The sequence below is a fragment of the Chenopodium quinoa genome, unplaced genomic scaffold (genome assembly GCF_001683475.1).
Source record: "Chenopodium quinoa cultivar QQ74 unplaced genomic scaffold, ASM168347v1, whole genome shotgun sequence".
NCBI classification, from domain to species: domain Eukaryota; kingdom Viridiplantae; phylum Streptophyta; class Magnoliopsida; order Caryophyllales; family Amaranthaceae; genus Chenopodium; species Chenopodium quinoa.
In genome coordinates, this window is record NW_018743033.1 from 2,543,964 (window position 1) to 2,568,663 (window position 24,700).

Genomic DNA, 24,700 nt, shown 5'->3' on the forward strand with positions numbered 1-24,700 from the left:
AATATATTAAAATAGTGTACTACTCCCATACTCTGTATCATTCTACATCGTCTTTTTTTTTTCTTTAAGAGTTTTTTTTTTGCTCCAATCAGGATTGACACTTTAGCTTTCATTATATATGAAGCATTTGTTAATTTATTTATAATAATAACACTACAATTCAATAACTATATATATAAAATAAAAATAAAAAACCTTGATTATTAATTGTCATAAAATATAAGTCTATTAAATTTATATAAAACATTATGTCAATCAAAATATGCTATAAAACAGCGTGCCTGTCAAAACATGCCAACAAAATAGGGACATATGGCGTATATAAGTAAATTGCACGGGTTATAATTAATATAAAATCTCATTCTTATATAAAATCCTATTACCATTAAATTTGCTTTTTTTTTTTAAATGTTTAATTATCAATAACTTTTGATATCAATATAATATAAAATGCAAGTTAATTTTTTTTGAAAAGAAAATCAAGTCTTTGTTTCAATTAAAAATATTAATTTTCTTAAAAAAATATTTTTAAATTAACACTGTAATTCATAATTAAATTAAGTAAAAATTGTGTGTTGCACAAGACATAAACTAGTGTTAAACTAAAAGCTACATGTATTATTATCCATAAATAAATACTTCGTATTATAAAATGCATATCATAATTTCATAAGCACAATATGTAGTTTGTAGGGTTATGTACTTATACTAGGAATCATAGGAATGATAAAATGCAATAATTATAGCACTGTGAAAAATTTTGTCCTCAAGCTTTGGGATTGGATGAAATATTTCCATTGGATTCGTGTATCTAATTGGCTATACAATAAATAATTGGCCCAAACAGTCCACGGTCCACCATCCTTAAAATTTCCAAACTTTTCTCACGATGTATGATTGTATGATGGTGTGAACTTTCTTTCAGGCGACTTTGGGTTGGGAAACTTGTGAATTGTGATGGGTTGAATTATTATATCTCATATCTCTAATAACATTAGACATTTTATTCAAGGTCTGTACTAGTATACAATTTTTTCTAATTAAAAAAAAAAGAATATGACGAATTAAATTTTTTTTCTTCATTTTTTTAAACGTAAGAAAAAGAAAAAGCATTAGAAAACTCTCCTCATTTCTCACGAGGGGAATACTAAACTCTTTTCTTCGATTCCATATGTTTTATAATATGTGATCACTAATCTATTAATCTGATTTTCACTTACTTGAACTTATCTTATTAAAACTTATTAGTTGTAATTTGAACTTAGTTACCCGACCTTACAAAACTTATAATTCTTGAATTTATCTGATCTTATTAAATTTTATATAAGTGAAATTAAGGTGAACAGAACGTGCCCTTAATAGTAGTTTTTTTAGTTAAGTAACTTTGATAATATGTATGAAGTATTAATTATCGCTAGAATATTAATTTACTTTAATTATAAGTTTGAATTAGGGAATAGTGTCAAATTAAAAAAGAGACTTATCAACTAAAAAAGAATACATCGATTGTTAGATTATTTTTTTAATTTCATATATATAGTCCTTAGAGGTACATTCCTCAATTTTCCGGCCTATATTTAATCCTTTTTTCTATCTATTTAGCACCTACTAGCTATTATGGTGTATGAGAGTGATGAGACTCGTGTTTTAAGGAACATAATGGTTATGATTATATATAGACTTGTTTTAATTTAGCTCTTATGTTTTCTAATTAATTGTATGTCTAAAACCTAGAACGGCTGGTGGCCACTCTAAGTTTTTGTACAACTAAAACGCCAAAAAGAATCACTAATTGAAGTATTTTATGTAGAATAGCAATGGTAATTATTATTATTTTATTTTTTTTACAATAGGTAATTTTTGATAAGATATGAGTACCTAGTAACCTTTTACATACTTTGCTTAAATAACTAATATTCCATGTGATATACATATCGTCTGACACAAGACCTTTTAGGTAATTAATATTCGCTTAATTAATTACCTTTACCACCGAAAATTAATCACCTAATTGGCTCACAAAGGACACAATTTTGATCCTCATACATCTATAAACTTCCTATCTAGCTATAGGTATAGCAACAATGATATTACAAAAAAGGCATAAAACCAAATACAAAAATGAGAGACAAAGGAGGAGAGGAAAAGAAAGCAACGAACCAAAAAAAGCAGCCCTCTTATTCAAAAATGGGGTCCATTCAAATATTGTCTGATCCTCCCTCTCTCAAATCTTAAGATGTGACCTCCATCATCTTCTTCCCCCACTTCATTACCCTCATTCACCAAATTTTGTCTCCTCACTTCTTTCCTTTTTTTTTCAATTAAAATAGTACTAAAAATAAAATAAAATTTAAAGAATCCCTATATTTTTTTCTTTAAAAGGTTCATAATATATGTTCATGGACTCCATGGAGACCATCACAAAATTCACATCCGAACCCTCGCCAATAGTGTCAATGATGTGTTCCGAAAACCAATCCAGGGTGGCTGGTGCTCCACCAGCCGCCCCAGTGCTCAGTCGATACGAGTCCCAGAAACGCAGGGACTGGAACACTTTTGGGCAGTACCTTAATAACATGAGACCACCCGTGGCGGTAACTCAGTGCACGTGCCATCACGTGCTTGAGTTTCTTAGGTACCTTGATCAGTTTGGAAAAACTAAGGTTCACTTACATGGGTGTACTTTTTATGGGCAGCCTGACCCTCCTGCTCCTTGTAGCTGCCCGCTCCGGCAGGCTTGGGGTAGCCTTGATGCCTTGATCGGACGGCTACGAGCTGCTTACGAGGAGCACGGTGGGTCACCCGAGTCAAATCCGTTTGGAAACGGGACTATTCGGGTTTACCTAAGGGAGGTTAAGGATTGTCAAGCTAAAGCTAGGGGAATTCCTTACAAGAAGAAAAAGAAGAAGAGGAAGGTTTTAAAGACAAGTGATGGATCTTCTTCAAATCGTCGGTTTTAAGGTATAAACATCTTTCTCTTATCTATGCAATAATATTGACATATACATGTTTAAATTTTATTATTCTTTGAATTATTTACATGGCTGTTGAATTAATTGAATTTAATCTATTAATCCCTTTTCTAAACAAGATTAATGATATGATCAAGATTTACTATTCATAAAAATTGAACTAATTACCCAGTGAAATTAAAAAAAATGAAAAAAATGAAAAATGAAAAAGACAAAGAAAAGTTACATGGAATAATTGAATAGAGTAAAACCCTAATAAATTTTCATGAATATTATGCTTACGTTGTATTTATTATTATACATAACTATGTGAAGAATTATATAATTTTTTCTAGGTATATAAATCCAATTATAGTGCTTGTTCACTGTTAAGAGAGGATTTTCTAGTTAGATTAGCAATTCTCTCTCTTATCATGCAAAAATACTGTTATTAAGATCTTATGTTACGCATGTGATTACATAGTATTGTTGTATACGTATGTATGTACTTGTGTAGTACAAGTTGAGGTGATCTTCTCACTTGGATGATCTTTACTAAATTAGGAAACTTGTTTTGCACAATTTTTTTGCTTATTCCAATCGATGTCATTTTTATTCTTATCTTAAATCAATCGTTCAACATATATAATGTTTAGTTTCTTGAAAACTTGTATGTATGAGATTAGTATCGAAATTTTGCAATTATACATATTGTAGATCCCCGAAATCAACTATAAATGTCTAGATCTAGCATCACATTTTTGTAAATGAGAGAGTAATATCTTCAAATTGAAAGTGAAAGTCTACTACTGTAGGAAATGGGTTCTACTACTCTAGTGTTAATTAATCTTGTTAATTGAGACAAAAAGTTTAAAAGATTCCCCTTTATATTTTCTGTGTTTTATCATAGCAATGGTGGTGAGGTATATTTGTGTGAGTTTGTCGCAAGTTGCTTACCTTAATTTGAGACATATTAAGACACATCGTACAAAACATAAAATGGTAAAAAAAAAAAAAAAAAGCCTAAATTTGATTCAATTGTCTAATAAAAATGAAAGGAATTTCATTCAAGTAATTAAAACCAATGTAACAAAATCACGGATATTATATACAAAATCTTTGGATTGTCCTCTTTCATGGCCCACACTAACATCACACTTTACTTGACTTCTCCCTACCGGCCTACTCGATCTTAATTAAACCATTTATTGCTGGTAAGGATCGAACCCATAGTGAGTTCAAAAGTGATAATTAGTGTGGCTATCATCAGACTAATCCTATATGATTATATGCTATGATGAAGTTTCTAACAATTAAAAATGAATGAAGAGGGGGAAAACCCAACACTTTTATAGCATATACTTGCATATCTATGTAAATTCCTGAACTTATAGCAACAAATATTATATTGCTAATAACTTGTTACGTTACATCCACATATATAAGATATTATTATCTACTTATTACACTCCTATTCATAAGCTGATTAAGGTTTAATATTACATTTCCAAAACATTTTGTTATGCACACAATATATATGATACAATAAACTCCTGCAGTACAATATAAGTCAATCCTTACCAATAGAGTTAATGCTTTATATCATATTTAAGCATGTTAAGTCTATAAAGAATTCCATTAAAAATAGATCTAGTTGAATAGTAGGTGCATAAACTATTAGAATAAACACAACAACATTTTCATAAAGTAGCAATCTTACAATATTTCCATTCGGACTCCTCATTGAATCCCATTATAGCTCTAAATGACGACTCGTCTTTGCATCCCATAAAAATGAAAGGAATTTCATTCATGCATCATTACTTCATTTCATTACCAATAATTTTACTATTTATTTCAAAATTATTCATATCCCTTTTATTTGGACCTTCATCCTTCTTGATGAATCTTGCTATTATGCGTTACTAAAGAGTCATAAAACTTATATTAGTAACAATAAGCACTAACAAATAAAGCTAGGATTAATTCTAAATGGGTGTCGGCTGACACCCCATACACCTTAGTGATTTCTCCACTGATGGTAAATTTACTCATATATACTTGATTCTTGATTACAAAGAATGTAGTCATCTTCTCTCTTTTTTGTTTGTATTAAGGTAAGTGTGCCCTAGCAATCTTTTAAAATAAAATCATAAAAATAGTCCCAAATCATGATGAACTTGTCTAATTACTTGAACAAGTAGCTTCATCGATCTTAATATACACATGATGCATGAGTGTATTAAATTTCATCAGTATAATGAACTTGAGGCTATTTTCAACCAAAAAAAAAAAGTTTCCTCTTATTTTACTTATTTGTCTTGAGACTCAAGCTAGGGTTGCATGAGTTGGCTCGTTGGGTTGTATAGAAGGCATTAGGGTTGCATGATGAATTCATGTATACGTACTACGTAGTATGAGATTATCTGATGAGAGTTGCATGAATATTGAATACTCTGGCTAAGATGGTATGTAAGAATAACAAAAGGCAAATATGTCTAAAAGAGTTATTAACAAATATTAATGGTTTGGCTAGTTTAAGATTTAGGCCAGTCAATAAAAATGTGTCTAATTAAGAAATAAATTCTACCTTTTGAATCTCGATTTTTTTTACCAAAATTTCATTTATGTGATTATTTTTTGGTCTGTTGTACGTATCTACAGAAATAATAGAGTACAATACTAACTATGATTTATTTAAAAAAGGATCCCTAAAACTTATGATTATTTCCTTAAATTTATACTACCGTACATCCGTTTCTTATTATTTACAACAAAGGAATTTTTTATGTCTCACAACTAATACCCCTGTTGCAAATAACAAAAAAAGGTAGTAAGTATTATGTAATTATTCTTCAAAAAAAAAAAAAAGGTATTATGTAATTAATTTACTAAAGTGGGTGATACGGTTTGTTTCTATATACATGCCAATTCAAAATTTCTTGTGAAAATCTATAATAAACACTTGCACCGATGCACGTACACACGTGAAAACATGCATGTAAATGCAGCGTTCACTTGTTAGTGGCTATGTTTACATTGCATGGTACGGTGTCCTCTAAGGGTGGACATGGAACAAACTATTCAATTTGTGAACTGTTTGCAATCGGTTCAATCAAATTTCAGATTGAGTTCAATTTAGAGTGAGACATGCTTGAGCTTAATATATAGTTCAAATGTTAATGAGCCAAACTCAAACTTGATTGTGTTCAGTTCAATAGCTCATAAATCTTAAGTATATAATACTATTGCATATTTTTTGGGATTATATTGTTATATATTTGTAACATCAAGGGAAATTTCCAAGGGGACTTATCAAAGAGAAATTATTCTTATCAAACCAAGCTCAAATGTCTGATTTTAAAGTCTGAGTTCAGACTAAGTAAATTTAAATCCACTCAAGTCGATCTAGCCATGTTAGATTTTTGTTTGACTTGGCTCATGGCTAGTCCTAGTGCCAATCCTACTAGCCATGTTATAACTTGGTACGTAACACTTTTCAGGCTTCACTTGTAGGCTGTAGCCTTATGTTGGCTCTCAACTAATGGCAAGTGAGATGACAGAATAGGAATACACCAACCTAGTGATTTAATCTTTATTGCTTTTAGGCTTGAAATACTAATTTTGACCCAAAAGTTTCAATTATAAGAAGTACTTGTATATAAGTAATTTTCTGAAAAAAAGTTAGTAATTTAATCTTTCTTTGTTTCAGAAAAAAGTTGGTAATTTTTCTAGTCTGGTGTTTCAATTTTTTTTTAATTATTTAGGCTAAAATGTAACTAATGATGTGTAAATTAAATTCAATCCCAAATAATCTTGCTGTTTTGTCTTCGTTGATGACTTAGCATTTAGCAACCTGTCCACTTTATTATTATATTAACATTAATAATCCGTAAAAGATTGTATATTCACAGTTATCTATTGACTCTGGATCAATGCATGACCCCCTAGTCGAGGTTGGCATTCGCATTCGACAAACTGTTCAATCATAAGTCGCTAGTGACTAATATATTTGCCTTGAATATTTGACTAGCAGGGCAATATACCACGTAATACGTATAAATCTCTTGTTGTTAATAATAAGATTAAGTTTACTTCACCTTATTTGAATGATACAAAGTATTTAGTAAAAATTATTTAAGTTGAGTAAATATAATTTCAGTGTAGAAAAAAATAAGTTCAATTCAGTAAAATTATGCTTTAACTAGTATTCCCTTCGTCCTATATTATAGAACCTGCTTTTCTATTTTGGAGACCCAAAATGTTGTTCCTGTTTATATTTTTAGATAGTATGTAAAACTATTATACACTCATTTTTTTAACTTTATTTATTAAACTTCCTAATTTACCCTTTAATTATCCACTTGCCTCGTACTTTTTTCTACTTTCTCTCTCTAACTTTTGTCTATAATTGTACTTTTCACTTTTTTCCTCTTAAATTGTCCACTTGTCTTGTACTTTTATCTAGCTTTTGTCTACTTTTAATGTACTTCATTCACTTTCTCCTCTCATTTCTTAAATACTGTGAAAAAACACAAATATATTTTGGGACGGAGGGAGTAAAAATCAGTAAGTTTAAAGCACAAATATTACAGAGAATAAAAAATTGCAATCTGTAAAAAATAAATTAAGTTCAATAAAAATAATTTAATTTCAGTAAAATTAATTTCACTTAAGTAAAAGTAAGGTGAAAAGAATAGAGAAATATATTTCTATAAACTTTTATCAATTAAGCTAAGCAAAAATAAGGTGAAACGAATAGGGAATATGTTTCTATAAACTTTTATTTCTGTAACGATAAGATAAATAATTAAACTTTCATACATCTGTTTTTCTCGCCACAAGACATGTTTGAACTGTATAAGAGGTACGTAATAAGGAAGTTTCTGTATAAGGAAATATACTCCCTATGACATTCTTGTACTTCCTCTGTGTCACTTTTTAATGTTTATGCTTTAACCATTTTCTCTCATAAAAATATTCTAAATATAAATATTAAAACTGACGGAGAGAGAATTTATGAGCACCCGATGAGCTTTAAAGACATACAATCTAATCTACTTCCTTTTGCAAAATAAGCACCCCATCAGTTTAATATAATCACAACACTTTGATTGACATGCATGTCAAATTGCCAATACACAACTTTGACCATTAATATTTGTAATTATATATTATTAATAAGTATAAAACGTTTATATAACGAAAATATACATGAAGACTAATTCAAAAATAATTTACATGGTAACATATGGTTTTTTAATATATTGGTAAGAATATAGTGAAAGTAAGCATAAGAATAGTGCAAAAGTTAAAATATTGCAATTATTATGACATAGAGGTAATCCTATTGCTCATTTAATTTGATACACACTTTTACATACACCTATGACACAAATTTATCTTTTTTTTTTTTTTTTTCAGGATCACCGTACTTGCATTATTGCATACCCCTAACAGCTTGTTTGGTACCCACTACCCAGTAATAAATTGTGGTAATGAGAATAAATTAGGGTGTGTTTGGTTTGATGTTAAATGTTTTTTATGGAAATGATTTTCTCATTTTTTTTTCCCATTATTTTTCTTTGCTTTGTTTGTGAAGGGTTAAAAAATAATTTTCTCAATGGTGGAAAATTAATCTTCCTTTACAAAAAAATAGAAGCCACATTTTTCTCCATCCTCCACTCATTTTTACTTTCTTCTCATCCATCCTCACCTTTCCACTCATTTTTAAATTTACATATATTATTTATAAGGAAATAAACAAAGGAAAACTAGTTAATTTGCTACTATGGTTTCTCTTGAAAATTTGTTTTCCATGAAAAATCATTTTTCACTAAAAATATTTTACGCCAAATCAAACGGGACCTAAGTTTTGCTTAGGATGGAAAATAATCTATAATCTCCAACTAAACATAATATAGATGTAGTAATTCTAACCTATGATCTTCATTTATAAAATATGACTAAAAAAACATACATGAACATTGCAACAACCCCTAATAACACCTTTTTTTTTTTTTTTTTTTTTTTTTTATCTTCAAGCTTTTAAATTCATAGAGTCAAGTATAAATTCCACATACAATAACTAACCAGAATTCTAATCGACCATTCTTGCAAGCATTTTTTTATAAGAAAAGGTACACATATGCTAATTGTCTCCTTATCGCAGGGAAAGACCAAAAGTAGCTAATGATTTCCCTATCTCAGGGAAAATAAAAAGCCAGATATACATATACGAAAAAAAAAAATACATAACAAAAATAAAGATACTTGAGAACCAAAGGTACATCTCCATTAGCAAGTATCGTTGGAGACCCCCAAAGACAAGAGAATGTGGGCATCTTCAATTCCCTCAACACTCATTATAGAGTGTGAATCTTGGCTCTCCCTTCCCTGTAAGAAGAATCAAGATTAAAGTATGAGCACTCGTTAGCTAAAACCTTTGTATTGGCAAGGTTGTGCTACAACATGCACAACCCATAGTAAAGATTTAATCTTGTTGGAGGGCAAGGCCAGGGGAGGTCTAGGTATAAGTTGATCTTTGGAGGAAAGGATAGAGAGATCGAGGGAGGGTAATTTTCAAATGTTGTATGGCCGTATCTTGCATTGCTATACTACGTAGATTTGAAGCTTGCAATTGAAAGAGAGGCTTAATAGGATGTCTCACAGTTTTAACAATTGGGTGATGGGTTCCTTATGAAGATGGATGCACTGAATGGGATAGAGAGAAATTGAGCTTACATTTGAGGTGATGATTACCAGCTTTGAAAAGATGATTGTAGCTACTCGGCCTTAATACTAATTTAGGATCGCACCATTTAGAAAGGGAATTTAGAGGTGTAGTTGTGTAAAAAGTTCAAATTTTGAAATAGAACCTGATAACCAAAATAATCCAATCAAAAATGCAGATATCATATCCGAACCTGAACGTAAGTGTTAGGGTTGCTTTTTTGAATGTTTAGTAATTTGAACCAAAAATGCAGGTTAGCAAACTGATCAAAATATAAATCAAAAGAGTCCTTGCCTTTTTTTTTTTTTTTTTAACTATATGCTTGTTAACCCCTTCCAATATGCATATTTAGTGTCTTTTCCCTTGTGAGACATGAGATTTCTTGATTCACCTTTTTTTTTTTTTGGTTAAAAGAGGTAGCATAAATTAATTAGGCCCCAGCTGGGCTACATACAGAAGCAGTACAGGGGATAGTTAGGGGGGCTAAGAGCCCATTAGTATTAAAGTTTACAGACATAAGTTCCATACATAACTGCCTAATTATATCCACGCAGGGGCTTAAACTACTAGAGCTACTGGGGAAAGGGGTTAGCAGCCAAGCTCCATAAAACTTTAGTTCCACCAGGCACCTGACCAGCTTCGGATGCCAGTTGATGGGCTTGAGTCATTTGGCTTCTTGGGAGACACTGAACATTCTGCACCCCTGTCTTTTGCATAAACTCCCTGTAAACATGAGCAATATTAAAGTACTTGCTTCATCGATCAACTACTATGATATGTTATCCATGAAATCTGAAGAAATGCAAGAAATAAAATATTGTTGTTGCAAGAAAGATAATTGTTGTAAACAACCTTTAAATTCCCATTCATAAAATAATTATACTCATGCACAAGTTAACATACATATTATTGATCTGATTCAAATAAGATCACTTAGTACAACTAATCCTTTTATTATTGCAGATACTTACCTAGCCTGCTGCATTATCTCTCTAGAGAATGGAAACATATGATCAAAAAGCACATCAAGTTGGACAAATGAAATCTTGTTCTAGAATATGTGGTAAGCTAAAATAATAGAAGATCGAGCGAATGATAAATGGTTTGGATATATGAACAACCCCTAATCTCCTCGACAGTACAATGTATAACACAAGTATATTGTAATACTAGTAATAGTCTACTTTGCAAGCTTTTTGAGGGTACAAAACTTGAGTTGGTGCCTGAATATATTACAATATATTACTTGTATGTAAAGTCATTCCATTGTGAGAATGACAATGTTACTTGATATATGAGACCTTCTTTTCCATTCTCTCTCTCTTTAAGCTGCCTATATATGTAGCAGATATTTCAACGATCTTTTTAGCTGGCACATTTTGACTTTAAATATTACTCACAAACTTATTTTTGTGATTTATAATTACGATAAAATATAATCATATGAGATCTTATTAGAAACATCTCATAATATAAATTTTTTTGATAAATTTTACTTATTGATCATGAATAATTAGATATATAAATCGTTGAATTTGTGTGTTGGCAAACATGATAAAAAACACGTGTTGACTAAAAAAACGGAGGAATCATATAATAAGATATCAATATTCATTAATAATTATAAGCTAAAAGATGCATTAGATATTAAATATCATCTCTTGGTGTGCCCTTATTTATTCATATTTTTTTTATAAAATTTTTTATTGGAAAATTACACTTTAATAATCCCAACTTTGGTCAATTTACTTTGAATAATCCAATCTATGGATTATTTTACAATAATCCTAACTTTTACCTCCGTTTTCTTTTTTCAATCCCAAACCGGTTAATAGGTTGTTTGACACGTGTCAACGTGTGAGTGGCTTCAATTTTTTTTTTAAAAAGAAAAAGAAAAAAAAATTCTAGCAGCCGCCATTCCAGCCCTAACTGCCACCTCCACCTCCTGCCGCAGCCCTAGAAAACACCACCTTCTCCAGCCACCCAAGCCGAAAACGAATCCCACGACCAGCCGCACCCCCGAAACCGACCAAAACACCTAACACTTGCCCGTGAAACCACCACCAGCCCCAAAATCGCACCAAAAAAACCGAGATAAATTCCTGAAAAAGTCCCCCAAATACGTCTGAAACCGCCAGAAATCGGAGCCCTTTGCTGGAAACACTGACGTGACTAGAAAATTGAACGCGCCTATGCCGTCGCCTGAAAACCGCTGCCTGAACCCCGGAAAATTCGCCTGGAAATTGCAACCTAAAACCCGAGAATATTGGACCTGATAATCGCAACCTTAAAACGTGTGAAACCGCTAGATAACTGAGCCACCGTCAACCCTTCGCCGAACCTATTAGCCACCAGAGAAGCCACCGTGGAACCTGCCGGGTAACTGACGTGGGAAGGGGGTTAGGTGTTTTGCCGGTTGCGGGGGTGCGGCTAGTCGCGGGGGTCGTTTCCGGCTTGGGTGCCTGGAGAAGGTGGTGTTTTTGGGGTTGCGGCAGGAGGTGGAGGTGGCGTTTGGGGCTGGAGAAGGTGGCTATTGGGGTCGGTTCTGGAGGCGGAGGAGAGAGCGGTGGTTTCCGGTGGGGCTGGGGATGCAGTTGGGGAAGAGGGAGTGAACCCTGGTGGCCGGAGCTGCGATTGGAGGTGGCGGGCTGGGTTTTTTTAAAACTTGATTTTTGTTTTTTGGACCAATTAATGTGTGACATGTGGCATATTTAGAATTTAAGAAAAAATAAATAAATAAAAAATTTAAAAAAAACTCTTTCGGCAGATAACCGGTTTTTGGGATTGAAAAAAGAAAACTGATGTGAAAATTGGGATTATTGTAGAATAATCAATAGTTATATTCAAAGTACATTGGCCAAAGTTGGAATTATTAAAGTGTATTTTTCCTTTTTTATTTAGGTTTTGTTCTCTTTAGCTCATATTACTTAACTTAAATTATTGTTGCTAGAATTAAATTATTTACTGAATTTTTTAATGTTTTTTACATATTACTTCATAAAACTTTAATTTTTTTTACTTGCTTGGTTTGCTATTATATTTGTTCTTTAAAATGAATAAAATTTACTAATTTAAACTACTCTTTTTTTTTCCCCGTGTTATGCACGGTAATTTTCAAAAAAAAAAAAAAAAAAAAAAAAAAACTACTCTTCTTTTTACTAATTAAACATAACATATATTTTTGCTAAACTAACCCTTTTTTTTTTACTGAATATAACTAACAATATGATGTATATGCTAAGTTGAACTTATTTTTACCAAATTGAACTTACTATACTGAAGTAACTTATTTTTATCAAATATTATTATTTAAAATGAAGATCGTGAGCAAGGTCTAAATAAACTTTTCACGGGATAAAAATAAGTTATCTAATATATAATTGATTTCAAATGTAACAAAAAATTATTTTTCAAATCATGATTTTTAGGAAGAATAAAAAACCACCACTTATATTAGGAAAAGTATCAGTTATTAATTTACTTATCTATTTATTTTTGTTATCTATAAGGTAGTTAAAAATTTAAAAGGTTAACCTAATTGTAAACATTCTTTATTATAATAGTGCAGTTATAATCTAAATAGTATTTATAAAAGATTAAATTAAATATAAAACAATTACCTACAGTAGAAAAAAAATAGATCATCTAGATTTGATAGTCTCTATGATTAATAATATATAACATGAAAGGGTGATTACATACACAAGAATTTTATTTTTTTGGTGCAAACATACAAAAAAATAATTTATTGATTGAATTTCTAAGGCTTTATATAAATATATTTGGAAAAATTGAAAAGAACAGTCCCAACTTTTGTTAATCCGCTATAAACAGTCCCACTTTTCTATTATCTCTAAACGGGTCAAACTATTATACCAATTTTATATGAATGGTCCATGAGTAAGGATAACCTAATATAGCAGGTAAATAATTGTCACATGATTTCCACATGATTTTTAATGACTTCATTTTTATTTTATTAATTTCATTACCTTTTAATTTTCTTGAATTCGTTTTCTCACATTTAATAATCTATCTTAAACTAGGATAATCCCACAATAATAGAGATAGAATAATATCACAAGATAATTATCTAAAGATAATATCCCAATACATTTGTATTAAGTACTACTTTAGTTGTGTCATATATTATGTTTGCTATTGTTATATTGATAGTCTTTAGGTTGGTAGTTAGTGGAAGGATTGATTACATAGTTGTAAGTATTAATTAGATTATGATGAATTATGATTATAGATTGCAACAGAATGTGAGGGTAAATTTTTGGATTGTATTACCCTGATTAATAATTTTTTCACCTAATCAAATGATCAGACATTTTGTGTTTCCAATTGAATATGCCATATAATGTTGAAAACCATCAAGTAAATACATCTATCCGAAACAAAATTATATTACTTGACATCGGTCAAAATAGCATGCCAAAAAGATTACCATTAAAAAAAAAAAAAAAAAAAAATTGAGTACTAAATATATTATTTATCATGACATCAACTCCATAATTAATCACATGATGTCGAAGCTTGACTGTTTGCAGGGCACGTAGCTAGTTTAATATAATGAGGATTGTGTGAGCTATCCCTGATCACCTCTTTGTCCATCTCTTTATCCAGAATTCTACCAAAAATAATTATAAATATTATATACTTATATAAATAAATTAACGTGAGCAAAAATTAAATATGAAAGAATTACTCACATTTATTGTTGTTGTTCCATCAACGGCAATAAAAACTCCAAATCCTTGAGGTACAATATTACCTCTACCTATGCTTGGTCGTCTACCACCCCTATCCCCTCTACTTCCTCTTCCCCCTCTTATCACTCGTCCACCTCTACTTGTTCTTGTGGGTTCAACGGTGGCATTAAGAACTTGTGATGATAGTGTTTGTGCAATGGGTTGAGATGTGCTTGCACCATCAGTTCTTAGCCTCTTTTCAATTTGTTCCACTACCCTATCCTTATTTGGACATTTCCTCTTATAATGACCTTTGGTTTTGCAAATACTACATGTCATTTCTACTCCATGCTTGGTTAACCTTCCTGGTTTTTTTGGGTTCTCATGAGGGTCTTTCTTCTATTTCTCCTCGACCTTCCTAGACCTATCTTAATAGGGGTGAATTAAGTGGTACATTGACTCTAGGCCAACACCTCTCACTTACACATGGAGGAATAGAACCAGAATACGAAGCTAAGTAAGTCTCTCTTTTATACCATTGAGAGACATAATCTTCAGCATTTTGGTGACAAAAGAAGATGTATGCCACTGCATGGCAGCATGGGATCCCGGTGAGATCCCATTTCCTATAAGTACATGTTCTAGTTTGCAGGTCTACATTCAAGACATCCATGAAATAGCTCACTTGAAACCTGGTTGCACTGATAGAGTAACATTGCATTGTGCAGCTTGTTCCTTAGCTTTCTCCAGTTTTACTTGAATTCTTGGACACACTTTACTTGAGGTCTTCTCCATATGTATCTTCTTTAAAGCTAGTCTTTGCATTAATGCCGTCCTAATATCTTCTAACATATATATCAAGTGTTTTGTTCTTACATTTATTATGTATCCATTAAATGTTTGGGCTAGATTGTTCATAATCACATCTACCTGTGTTTCAGTGCTCATAAATGCTCTACAAAACACTCTGGGATTATAAGATCTAAAACCGACAACAGCCTCTTGGTCTAGCTTTCCCATATCGTTCAAAGCATCATTATAATCTGACATATTGTACGACTTTGCAGCCCTCCAAAAAAGTAATTTCATCTCATCTCCTCTAAATGATTTGTGCCAATGTGCAAAAATATGTCGAGCACAATGTCTGTGCTCTGCATTTGGAAGAATGTTGGCAACTGCATCCAATATTGACTACAAATGATAAAGCATCGATGTTATATATAACTCTACATAATGTTTAAAACTACTACACTACAATAGGTAAAATAAATTTTATATAAATTACTAACCTGATGTTCGTCTAAGATAATTTCAAGTCCATGTCCTTCACCAAGTTGCAAACAAACTTTAACCTCTGTCATAAACCATGCCCAAGAATCATTATTCTCCCCTTCTACAACCGCCCAAGCAACTGGATACATTTGATCGTTTGCATCTCTTCCCGCGGCTACTAAAAGTTGTCCTCCGAGGAAGGTCTTAAGAAAACATACATCTACACATAACAACCTTCTGCAACCAGCCAACCATCCCTTTTTTCCCACATCAAAACAAACAAACAACCTTTGGAACACTAGTTCTTTCTTAGTTGAATTCATTACCAATCTAATATATGTGTTTGAATCACTTGCCTTCAAACCTTCCAAGTACATACCTACTTTGTTATAGTGCTCTTGCATTGAACCATGCAATAATCTATGTGCATGATATTTCACCTTGTATGCCAAATCCTTTTTAATCTAGACTCTATATGCTCTTTTCACAGTTTCCATGATTTCCTTAGCGGGCCAATGTGGCCTGGCTTTGAAGATATCAAGGAATTATTCAGCTAGCCAGGTTGATTTTAGTTGCTTGCTCTTCTCCATGTTCCTACTACAATAATGCCCATTATCCACTTATTTGACTACAAAGCAAGCCCTTCTAGAGTCCCACGAAGCATACAACCTAATTGCACAACAAGGAATGCATCTAACCTCAAGTATATGTTGCCTCTTCTTATTACTTGTCACAAAACTAAGATTCCATCCTTGTAGTATAGCATATTTTGCTACAGCTTTTTTGAAAGAATCTCTGTTAGGGAATCTATACCCTACTTTCCACTCAAACTTTAAAAAATCTGTAGACTCACGATGGATGAAGTTTGAAATCTTGTTGAGCGATTTGAGCCGTGATGTCCGTGAAGGAGAGGAAGGCGTGGAGAGGCAAATTAAAGGATTTTAGATTTTTAGGGTTTGAATTCTTAAGAGTTGAAGATATAAACATTGAGAGGAAAAATGAAATATGAGAGAGAAAGAGCTTCTTACGGCTGAGAGAAGTGAGGCTGAGAGGAGTGAGAGTGTGAGAGGATTTTAGGGTTTTAGCTTTTATTAGGTCCTAAATATGGGCTTGGGCTTGTTTTAGTAAGTTTCCTCCTTTTTTTTTGTTTTTTTATTATTTATTGTTTATTTTTTAATTTTCAGGTTAGATGGGTCATTTTCGGGTTGGAATTTTCAACCTTAACTTAACCCATTTAATTTCAGGCCGAGTTCGTGTTGATCCATTTAAGTTTTTGAGTCTAAAATCTCAATTCTAACCCGATATTTTCAGGTCGGGTTCGGGTCTTGTTTTCGGGTCGAGTTAACTTTTGCCAGACCTAGTGTGGGTCACTAGGTGGGACCACTTTTTTTCTGGTTGGAGTCAATATTTCAGAATTTTTTATGTAAGGTTCTTTGGGGTTTTTTTTTAGTTGTGTTATTAACACCTGGTGCATTTGAAGAAGGGAGGATAGGTATCATCTCTGGCTCATCCACTCCAAGTTGCACATACAAGTCAATTTCCTTGTACTTAATTGCTAATGCTCCCATTTCTAACACCTCTTTGTCAGCATAAACCCTCCTCAACCCATCTTCAAAACTCATATTTGGTACTAAATAAAAAATTACATCAACTTTTTTATACCCACAATTCTAAACCAATTCTACAAGGTACCACCAACACAATTCATCAAGATCATCCCTTCTCCACCAACATATTTTAACAACCCAATTGCATTCTTTTTAAAAACCCCACCATGCCAAAATCTGTGTGACACTAGTTCATCCATTAATAACCATAACCCAATTCCATCAGTATACTTATTTCAAATTAAATAAATTTCTCAATTATATAGTCATACAATTCAACTAAATTCACAACCCTAAATTATAATAATTATAAAATTGACACAAATATCACATGCTCATACGATTAATTAATTAACCATTCAATATAAACTTTAATTATGTTAACTCCTTTGTTGGGAGGCTTCATATACCGACATCAATTTGATACTAGCAAAATAATTTCAAGATTTACAACTTACCTTTGTTACCGAGGATATCAATACCCTTTTGCCGCTTTCTTTGATGCGCTACATATACCCACCCACCAAGAAGATATAATTGCTTTTTATTAGGTTGTGTACTTTACAGTAGGCACATAGGAATCCTTTAATGGTGTAAGTGTCACAACAAAGGAAGATGGAGAAAAGATTATAATTGTACGGTGTTGGTAGTTGGGAAAGAGTAAAGTAATACAAAAGTCAAAATAAGAAATGAAATGGTAATGAAATTAATAAAATAAAAATGGAGTCACTAAACTATCACGTGGAAAACATGTGACAATTATTTACCAGCTATAGCTGGTTACCCGTACTCATGGACCATTCATATAAAATTGGTATAATAGTTTGACCCGTTTAGAGATAATAGAAAAGTGGAGTGTTTATAGCGGAATGACAAAAGTTGGGACCGTTCTTTTCAATTTTTCCAAATAATAGAGTATCGAACATATTCCTAGGCCTCAACCATTAGCTTAAACTTTTGGTTGAGTTGGTCCTTTATAACATGGTATCAGAACCAACGTAACATAAAGGTTACGGGTTCAAATCTCATCCACCTCACGCTTTCAAGTGGAATATTGAGTGCTGAATATATTTGAATTTAAAAATTCTATTTGCAACGTAAGCAAAATTAACGAATGAGAATTTAGAGGTTAATTAACAACGAATAATGACTGAGGATTTAAATTATTGAAATAAAAATACATCTTTTCACATTAAAGATTTTATCCTATTTATCTAACGAATGAGATAGCATATTTAATTACAATTTACATATTATTTATTTTTTTAATAAATCCAATTGCCACATAAATAACAATAACGAATAATGTCGCATTAAGTTACTTAAAAAAATTATACATTTCTAAAAGTCTACAGCAATTTGATCAAATTATTACATGTTTTTTATGCGGAATAAGTTGGGTTATTCATAGTTGTTAATTTTAGAATTTTGCCTACAAGTTTTTACTTCTCACTTGGGAAGATTTTTCTTGTTTTAGGCTTATTAGGATATATTTTTGTTAGTTGTCATGAGTTTTATCTTTTAGGTTGTTACCTTAAGATAGAGTTCTTTTTAAGAGTTTTTAGTGGGATAGAATTATAATTAAACAAGGATATCTTTTTAGATTTTATTAACTTATTTATATTCGATGTTAGTATTTAGTTTATCATTGGAGATTAATAAAATTTTGATTTATTGAGAATTATTGTTAGTCGAGAAGATGAGCAATTAAGCCGAGAAAGCAAATCCTATTTGAGTATTAATCCGAGAAAGATTAATAATCTTCATATCTTCCGTTACTTACAAATCAAACACATAGCCACCAAAATTACAAGTTTCAGGCCAAATATTCAATACTCACTCAAGAAACATAGAGCACTATCTTCTTTAGCTAAAATATTCGCCTTTCTTGCTTAAAGAAACGCATCAATTGGTGTGGCTGCAATTTAAAGCCCATTAAACATGGTCAACCAAGGTGAATTTGATGCACTCTTGGAGGAATTTAAGAAACTTAATGTTCGGTTGGCGAAAACGGAAGAAAGCCTTCATCGTCGGGACGAAGAGACAACCTCCATGGCTGCCATTCTCACACAACTACAAGAAGTCGTGAAGGACCGCGTCGACGGTGACCTAACCAACGCACACCTCATCAAACTGAGGAACTTAAACTCGTGATCTCCCGGTGTTTGATGGAGACCTTGAACCGGAAGCATACTTGGATTGGGAGCGACATACGGAACGTATCTTTGATCATAAAAACTTTGATAATCATAAACGTTTCTCTTACGCAATATTAAAGCTCACAAAATATGCTTCCCTTTGGTATGACTCCATGCAGTCACGAAGGTCACAAGACCACAAAGAAAATGATTCAATCATGGACAAGGTTGAAGGCAAAGATGAAGAAGCGATTTGTTCCGCGTTTTTACAAGCAAGATTTATTTATCAAGCTGAATTCTTTACAACAAAGCTACATGTCCATAGAGCAATACTTAAAGAGTTTGAGAGATTGTATATGGCATGTGAGATTAAGGATGAGGAGGAGCAAAAGAATGCCAAGTTTCTACTCGGTTTACACCCCTCCATTGCGCGTCAAGTCGAGCTACAACCATATACTACGTTTGATGAATTGTGTAACCTTGCTTATAAGGTTGAGCGGCAGCAAAAGAGTTCAAAATATATGGCAACAACTGCATTTCTCTTATTTTGGGAAGGGTTATTCTAGAGTGAGCCATACCCAATTTCTTGCAGATTTCCTAAAGTCTTGCCTAGTAAGCTTCCTAGAATGAGTATTTTTGGTGGAGATTAAGGAGCTTGAGAGCCCATCTGCTTATGTTAGGTTGACCATCCAATTTTCTTTGTTCCAAATTGGCTAGTGTTTTGGAGAATTATTGGAACCAACCTAATCACTTTGGCAGTTAGGATTGTGTTGGTGGTTGAATACCTAGTTCTTAAGAAAAAAAAAAATTATTTTGATTTCACTTGTCTAATGAGATACCAAGTTAGGATGAGTGTAGAGTTGATTATGACAAAAAAGATTGGTATTATCGAAGGAATTTGGGAGTTTATGTTGATTTCATATTGAATATGATAATAAAAGGAACATATGCAATGATCAAGGAGATATTTTTGAAGTAAATGTGTGAGTATTCCTTAATCCTATGGCTATTCATCTTGAGGTGATGAATAAGTAAACTATAACGACTTCAAAATCTTGAGGAATTTTATTTATAGGAGTTGTTGAGGATATTATTTTACCAATTGGAGATTTTATTTTGGAGGGCTTTCATGAAAGTTTTGAAAAGGTATTACATTGGGAGTATTGAGAAGTATTTAGTCAATTAATTTTGAGTACAGATAATAGATTATTAAACATTTATTTCGAGTTTTGAGGATGGTTATCATTCATTCTTTGTTATAAGGGAATATATCATGTAGCAATGCTACAATTCTCGGAGAAGCTTTGTGTGATCACCTACCTATTTCTTTGAGTGATTCAAGCACCACATTTATTCATTTTATCAAGTGCTACCTTTTTTATTACTTCCTTTGTTGGGTAGTGATTCAAGGGAATATTTTTATTTTTATTTGTTTGTTCAACTAAATGAACTCTTTGGTTGTATATCAATCAAAGTATATGTTTCGGATTTTAAGAATGAGGATACAAATATATGTTACCTCAAACTTTAATTCGACTTAATTGTTGATTGTTTCTTTATTGGGTTGGTTGGTGTTAGTAATTAGAGTGAAATAAAGTATTTTGGCCTTACTTTTGGCGATTCTTTTGGTCCTCGTAGTGATGTGTGGTGGCATGGGAATTCCAATATCGGAAATAATTTAAATGAGTTAATTAAACAGTTAGCCACTGTAGATCAACAGTTGGCAGGGGGTGGATTTACAACCACCGAAAACCTCGTAATGGATATATGTATGAAGGTAATGCAATGCAAAACCACCTATGCGAGGAAGGAAACTTGATTCTTAGGGTTCGAAGGTTGGCATATTGAGTTGACAAGTTGGATGGAGAAATCGAAATGTCCAAGGAACCTATATATGAATGGTAATGTAAGGGAGAAGACCAACCAAGTGAGTGAACGGCAAAGGATACACCCAATTTCAATTAACAAGTATTTAAGGTAGCAACTTAAGAAATGTTCTCTTGTTTAAGTTTATGATAACAAAAAGGTGTAAGGATTATAATGGCTTTTGAAATGAGGAATTTACTTCAACGATAGCACCCATTTTGAGTTTATTGAGTCACTTGGACTCGCAATTGAGGTAGTGTTTATTAAGAAATCCAAGGTGAACAAGGTTGGAAAAGGATTATATTGACTGTGGAATTCAACTAAAGATATTGAAGAAAGGACTATGAGATTTGAATAAATTGTATGAAGAATCATCTCTTATATATACTCTTAAAAGTAAGGTGTTAATTTTAAGACTGAGAATGAGAAAATAAGGCATTTGGGAATTCAAATGGTAATGACTAATGAGATGGTCAATGAAATTTTAAGAATATATAAAGGAGCAGTACTATTTTCAAGGTGAATCTATGAAGAGGTGGCATGAATTGATTCTTGAACTTTAGAAGTTTCTTGAATTGATAGGAAATGGTTTACTTCAATAGATGGGGATGACATTATTATGAAATTGACATTTTATGGGGAGAAACCTAACGTTCAACTTGGTTGAGGAGATTTTAATGTAATGTTGCATATGGAATACTACGCAATTACATTGAAATTCGTGGTGAGTCACAAAAAGGTTTATAAAGTATTAAGGGAAAGCCTGTGACTTGTTAGAACGTTTATAGTGTTAAGGTACTGGATTTTTAGAGGCATTATAATCCTGGTATTTAAGGGTTGTGAATGAGTATTGGCTATGATCATAAGTACACGTTTTTATAGAAGAAAGGGTAAAGTTTTATCAACTAATTAGAAACTAAGGGAGTCGAGAAGTGAAATTGTCAGGAATTGTTAAACAGAAGTTACATTGCTTTGGGAAGCGCTTGTATAGGTGTGTAGAAAAGAGAATGAAGAAAGTAAGACGTTATGTGATAGTTGAAAGGAGTTAAATAAGGTGATACTACAGAAAAAGTATTTTACCAAGGACGATCAATTAATTGATAAATGGAGAAAGTCAATGATAGTTTTAAATTGAGGATAAATATTAATTGACACAATGAGTTAAGTTTAATATTATGCTTTTGCAATTGCACTTGCATCGCTATGAATCTGAGGAGTTGAGTATTATCATTCGTGGGATAAATTTATGGAATTTTACTGAGGAAATTTAATGTATTTTAAGGATATGGAAGATCATGTAGGAGGATGTAAACAGTTGTGTGGGTTTTGGATGGAGAAAATGGAATTCCAATAATAATTGCTATAAAGGGATGGCATAAAAGTAGACAAGGAAAGATTAAAGTTGTTGAGGATTGACCTACACCTTAAAGGAGTTTAGGTTCAAAGTTTTGGTTCAATTAACAGGACATTATGGAAGTTGGTGAACGATTACGTTGTGAAAGCATTATAATGTGAAGTATAAGTTATACAAGGATCACAAGGATTTGAAGTGCAATTTCATGTAAAAAGGATTTGAATACATGTTAAGAGAGATGGTTGGATTTGGATAAGAGTTATGTATGGATGTGGATACGAATTGGACATCCCATATTAGGAAAGGTAGCATGTATAGTTGAGGATGATTTAGGTCAAAAGTTGAGTCATGGAATGAATGCAATGATTGCAGCATAGGAGTCGTTTATTCAAAAAGGTTGAACCTCAAAGTTGTGGGGAGAAGGTACTACTACAAAACTTGGACAAAAGACCCCCAATTAAAGACCCGTTATTTAACTAATAGGTCTGTTTGATGTAAGAGATCCTATATCAATTATAACAGGTCTGTTATGTGTGTTAGGAAAAAAAGAGAGATAAGAGATTGATTGTGCTGTGGATTAAGAGTCATCACCAAGTCTTAAAATATATAAAACAATGTAAAGTGAAAGAGATTACGCACCAAAATTCTTGGAACGTATATACCTCGAGTATGAACATATGGGGGGAGTTATGGGGTTTTATATTTAACCATAGCTTCTACTGGAAGTACAAGACGCTGTATTTTCCTTTTTATTTTATGCGCAGGACGTCCGTCACTTTCTTGTGATAGTTATGCCTACCCAGTTAGCTCCCGGAGTATTTTACCCCAATTCTTTGGGGCAGGGATTTGGTGGGAAACCCGTTCGATGCGTAATCAAATTAAATAAGCAATTAATTATCCACTGCTTGTATTGTATGTTGTATGCTTGTAAACAGGTGCAACAAGGTAAGTTGTGTGATGCTAGGATGTAAGCATGTTAGTGCGATTCGTTTACGCTTATGTACTCAGCATTGCTGATTGTTGTGTTTATGTTGGCCTTGTCTTTATCTTGGCCCTACGACGACCCATTTCTTATGGTAAGTAGTAGGGACAATTAAAGTGAAACTTTTCAGGTGATGCGGCATATTCATGTTGGGGTTTGAGCGAAGAGCGAATCTTGTTTTAAATTTTAATTCAAATATGTGATTATTATTGTTTATTGGTTTATTATTATTGATTGATGATATTAACGCGCTGGTTTTAAATATCTTTAGTTTTGAAAAGGGCCTACAATGGTTCCAAGTTGTAGGTTTGATTTCGTTTGACTTTACTTTTGTTTGATTGGACTGTTGGACTTTGACTTTGATTTGAAAGGTTTTGAAAAGAGTCTTCCACTGTGTGTTTTTGATAAATTCTTTAGCCGTTATCACGGTGGCGGTAATGCCTTAGATTTTCCCTATTTCGTATTTTAAAAGGGCAAAGCAGGTATTTTAAAGGAAGGAAAAACTAGGGTGTTACAATCGAGGATAACCCCAGAATAAGTAACATCGGCCCGGCCGCACGGTGTGGCAAGTCACGTATAAACATTTAAATATGTCAACTTCTTGCTTAGATAGTGGATGGAAATACATCAACATATAGAAAATAAATAACTATATTACAAAATTACCCTTATATTACTTCTTCATTCTTTTCATAAATGTCAAAGTTGTCATTTTGTACTTATTTCTATTTCATTCATTTATTATTACATACCTTCACTAGGTAATAAAATGGTTGAAAATAAGTATTTTTCAAACTTTATTACAGCTGTTTTTTTTTTTTTTTTTTTTTTTACCATTCTTCAGCATCAATGCTAGGAAAATAATCAGAAAGCTGACATTCACATCTCCTTGTATTTTCTTCTTGAAAACCCCATTTCAATAAGTTAGTCATCATCTATCAACTAAACTCTACCTTGCTCCATTGCCCAGTTTTCCATATCATCTTTTAAAGTTTCTATATATACGGTTCCTTTTTCCTTAAGCTACTAACAGTTGAAAAATGAAAGTATCGAGTGTTCCTATCATCGTTGCATTCATCCTCGGTTTCTGAAACCACAAC

The 24,700-nt window shown here is 32.3% G+C and overlaps 1 protein-coding gene and 1 long non-coding RNA gene across 2 annotated transcripts; one reads left to right on the forward strand and one right to left on the reverse strand.

Moving 5' to 3' along the window:
• Window positions 1-2,107: 2,107 nt before the first annotated feature.
• On the forward strand, window positions 2,108-11,006 carry LOC110730596. Its single transcript, XR_002513103.1, has 2 exons — window positions 2,108-2,961; window positions 10,648-11,006. It is a non-coding gene; the product is annotated as an uncharacterized LOC110730596 (long non-coding RNA).
• Window positions 11,007-13,862: 2,856 nt separating this feature from the next.
• LOC110730595 lies at window positions 13,863-17,712 on the reverse strand. Its single transcript, XM_021910418.1, has 3 exons — window positions 15,671-17,712; window positions 14,403-15,572; window positions 13,863-14,320 (listed from the first exon to the last, which is right to left on the reverse strand). Exons 1-2 carry the CDS (start codon window positions 16,055-16,057, stop codon window positions 15,063-15,065), a joined length of 897 nt encoding a protein of 298 aa, XP_021766110.1. The 5' UTR covers window positions 16,058-17,712; the 3' UTR covers window positions 13,863-14,320; window positions 14,403-15,062.
• Window positions 17,713-24,700: the final 6,988 nt, after the last annotated feature.

What these genes read in the sequence shown, in the direction of transcription:
- LOC110730595 (XM_021910418.1), bottom strand. Translation starts at nt 16,057, where the DNA reads ATGCAAGAGCACTATAACAAAGTAGGTATGTACTTGGAAGGTTTGAAG. An exon ending in TTATCTTAGACGAACATCAG is followed by an intron (nt 15,573 to 15,670) that starts GTTAGTAATTTA and finishes TATCATTTGTAG; the next exon opens with TCAATATTGGATGCAGTTGC.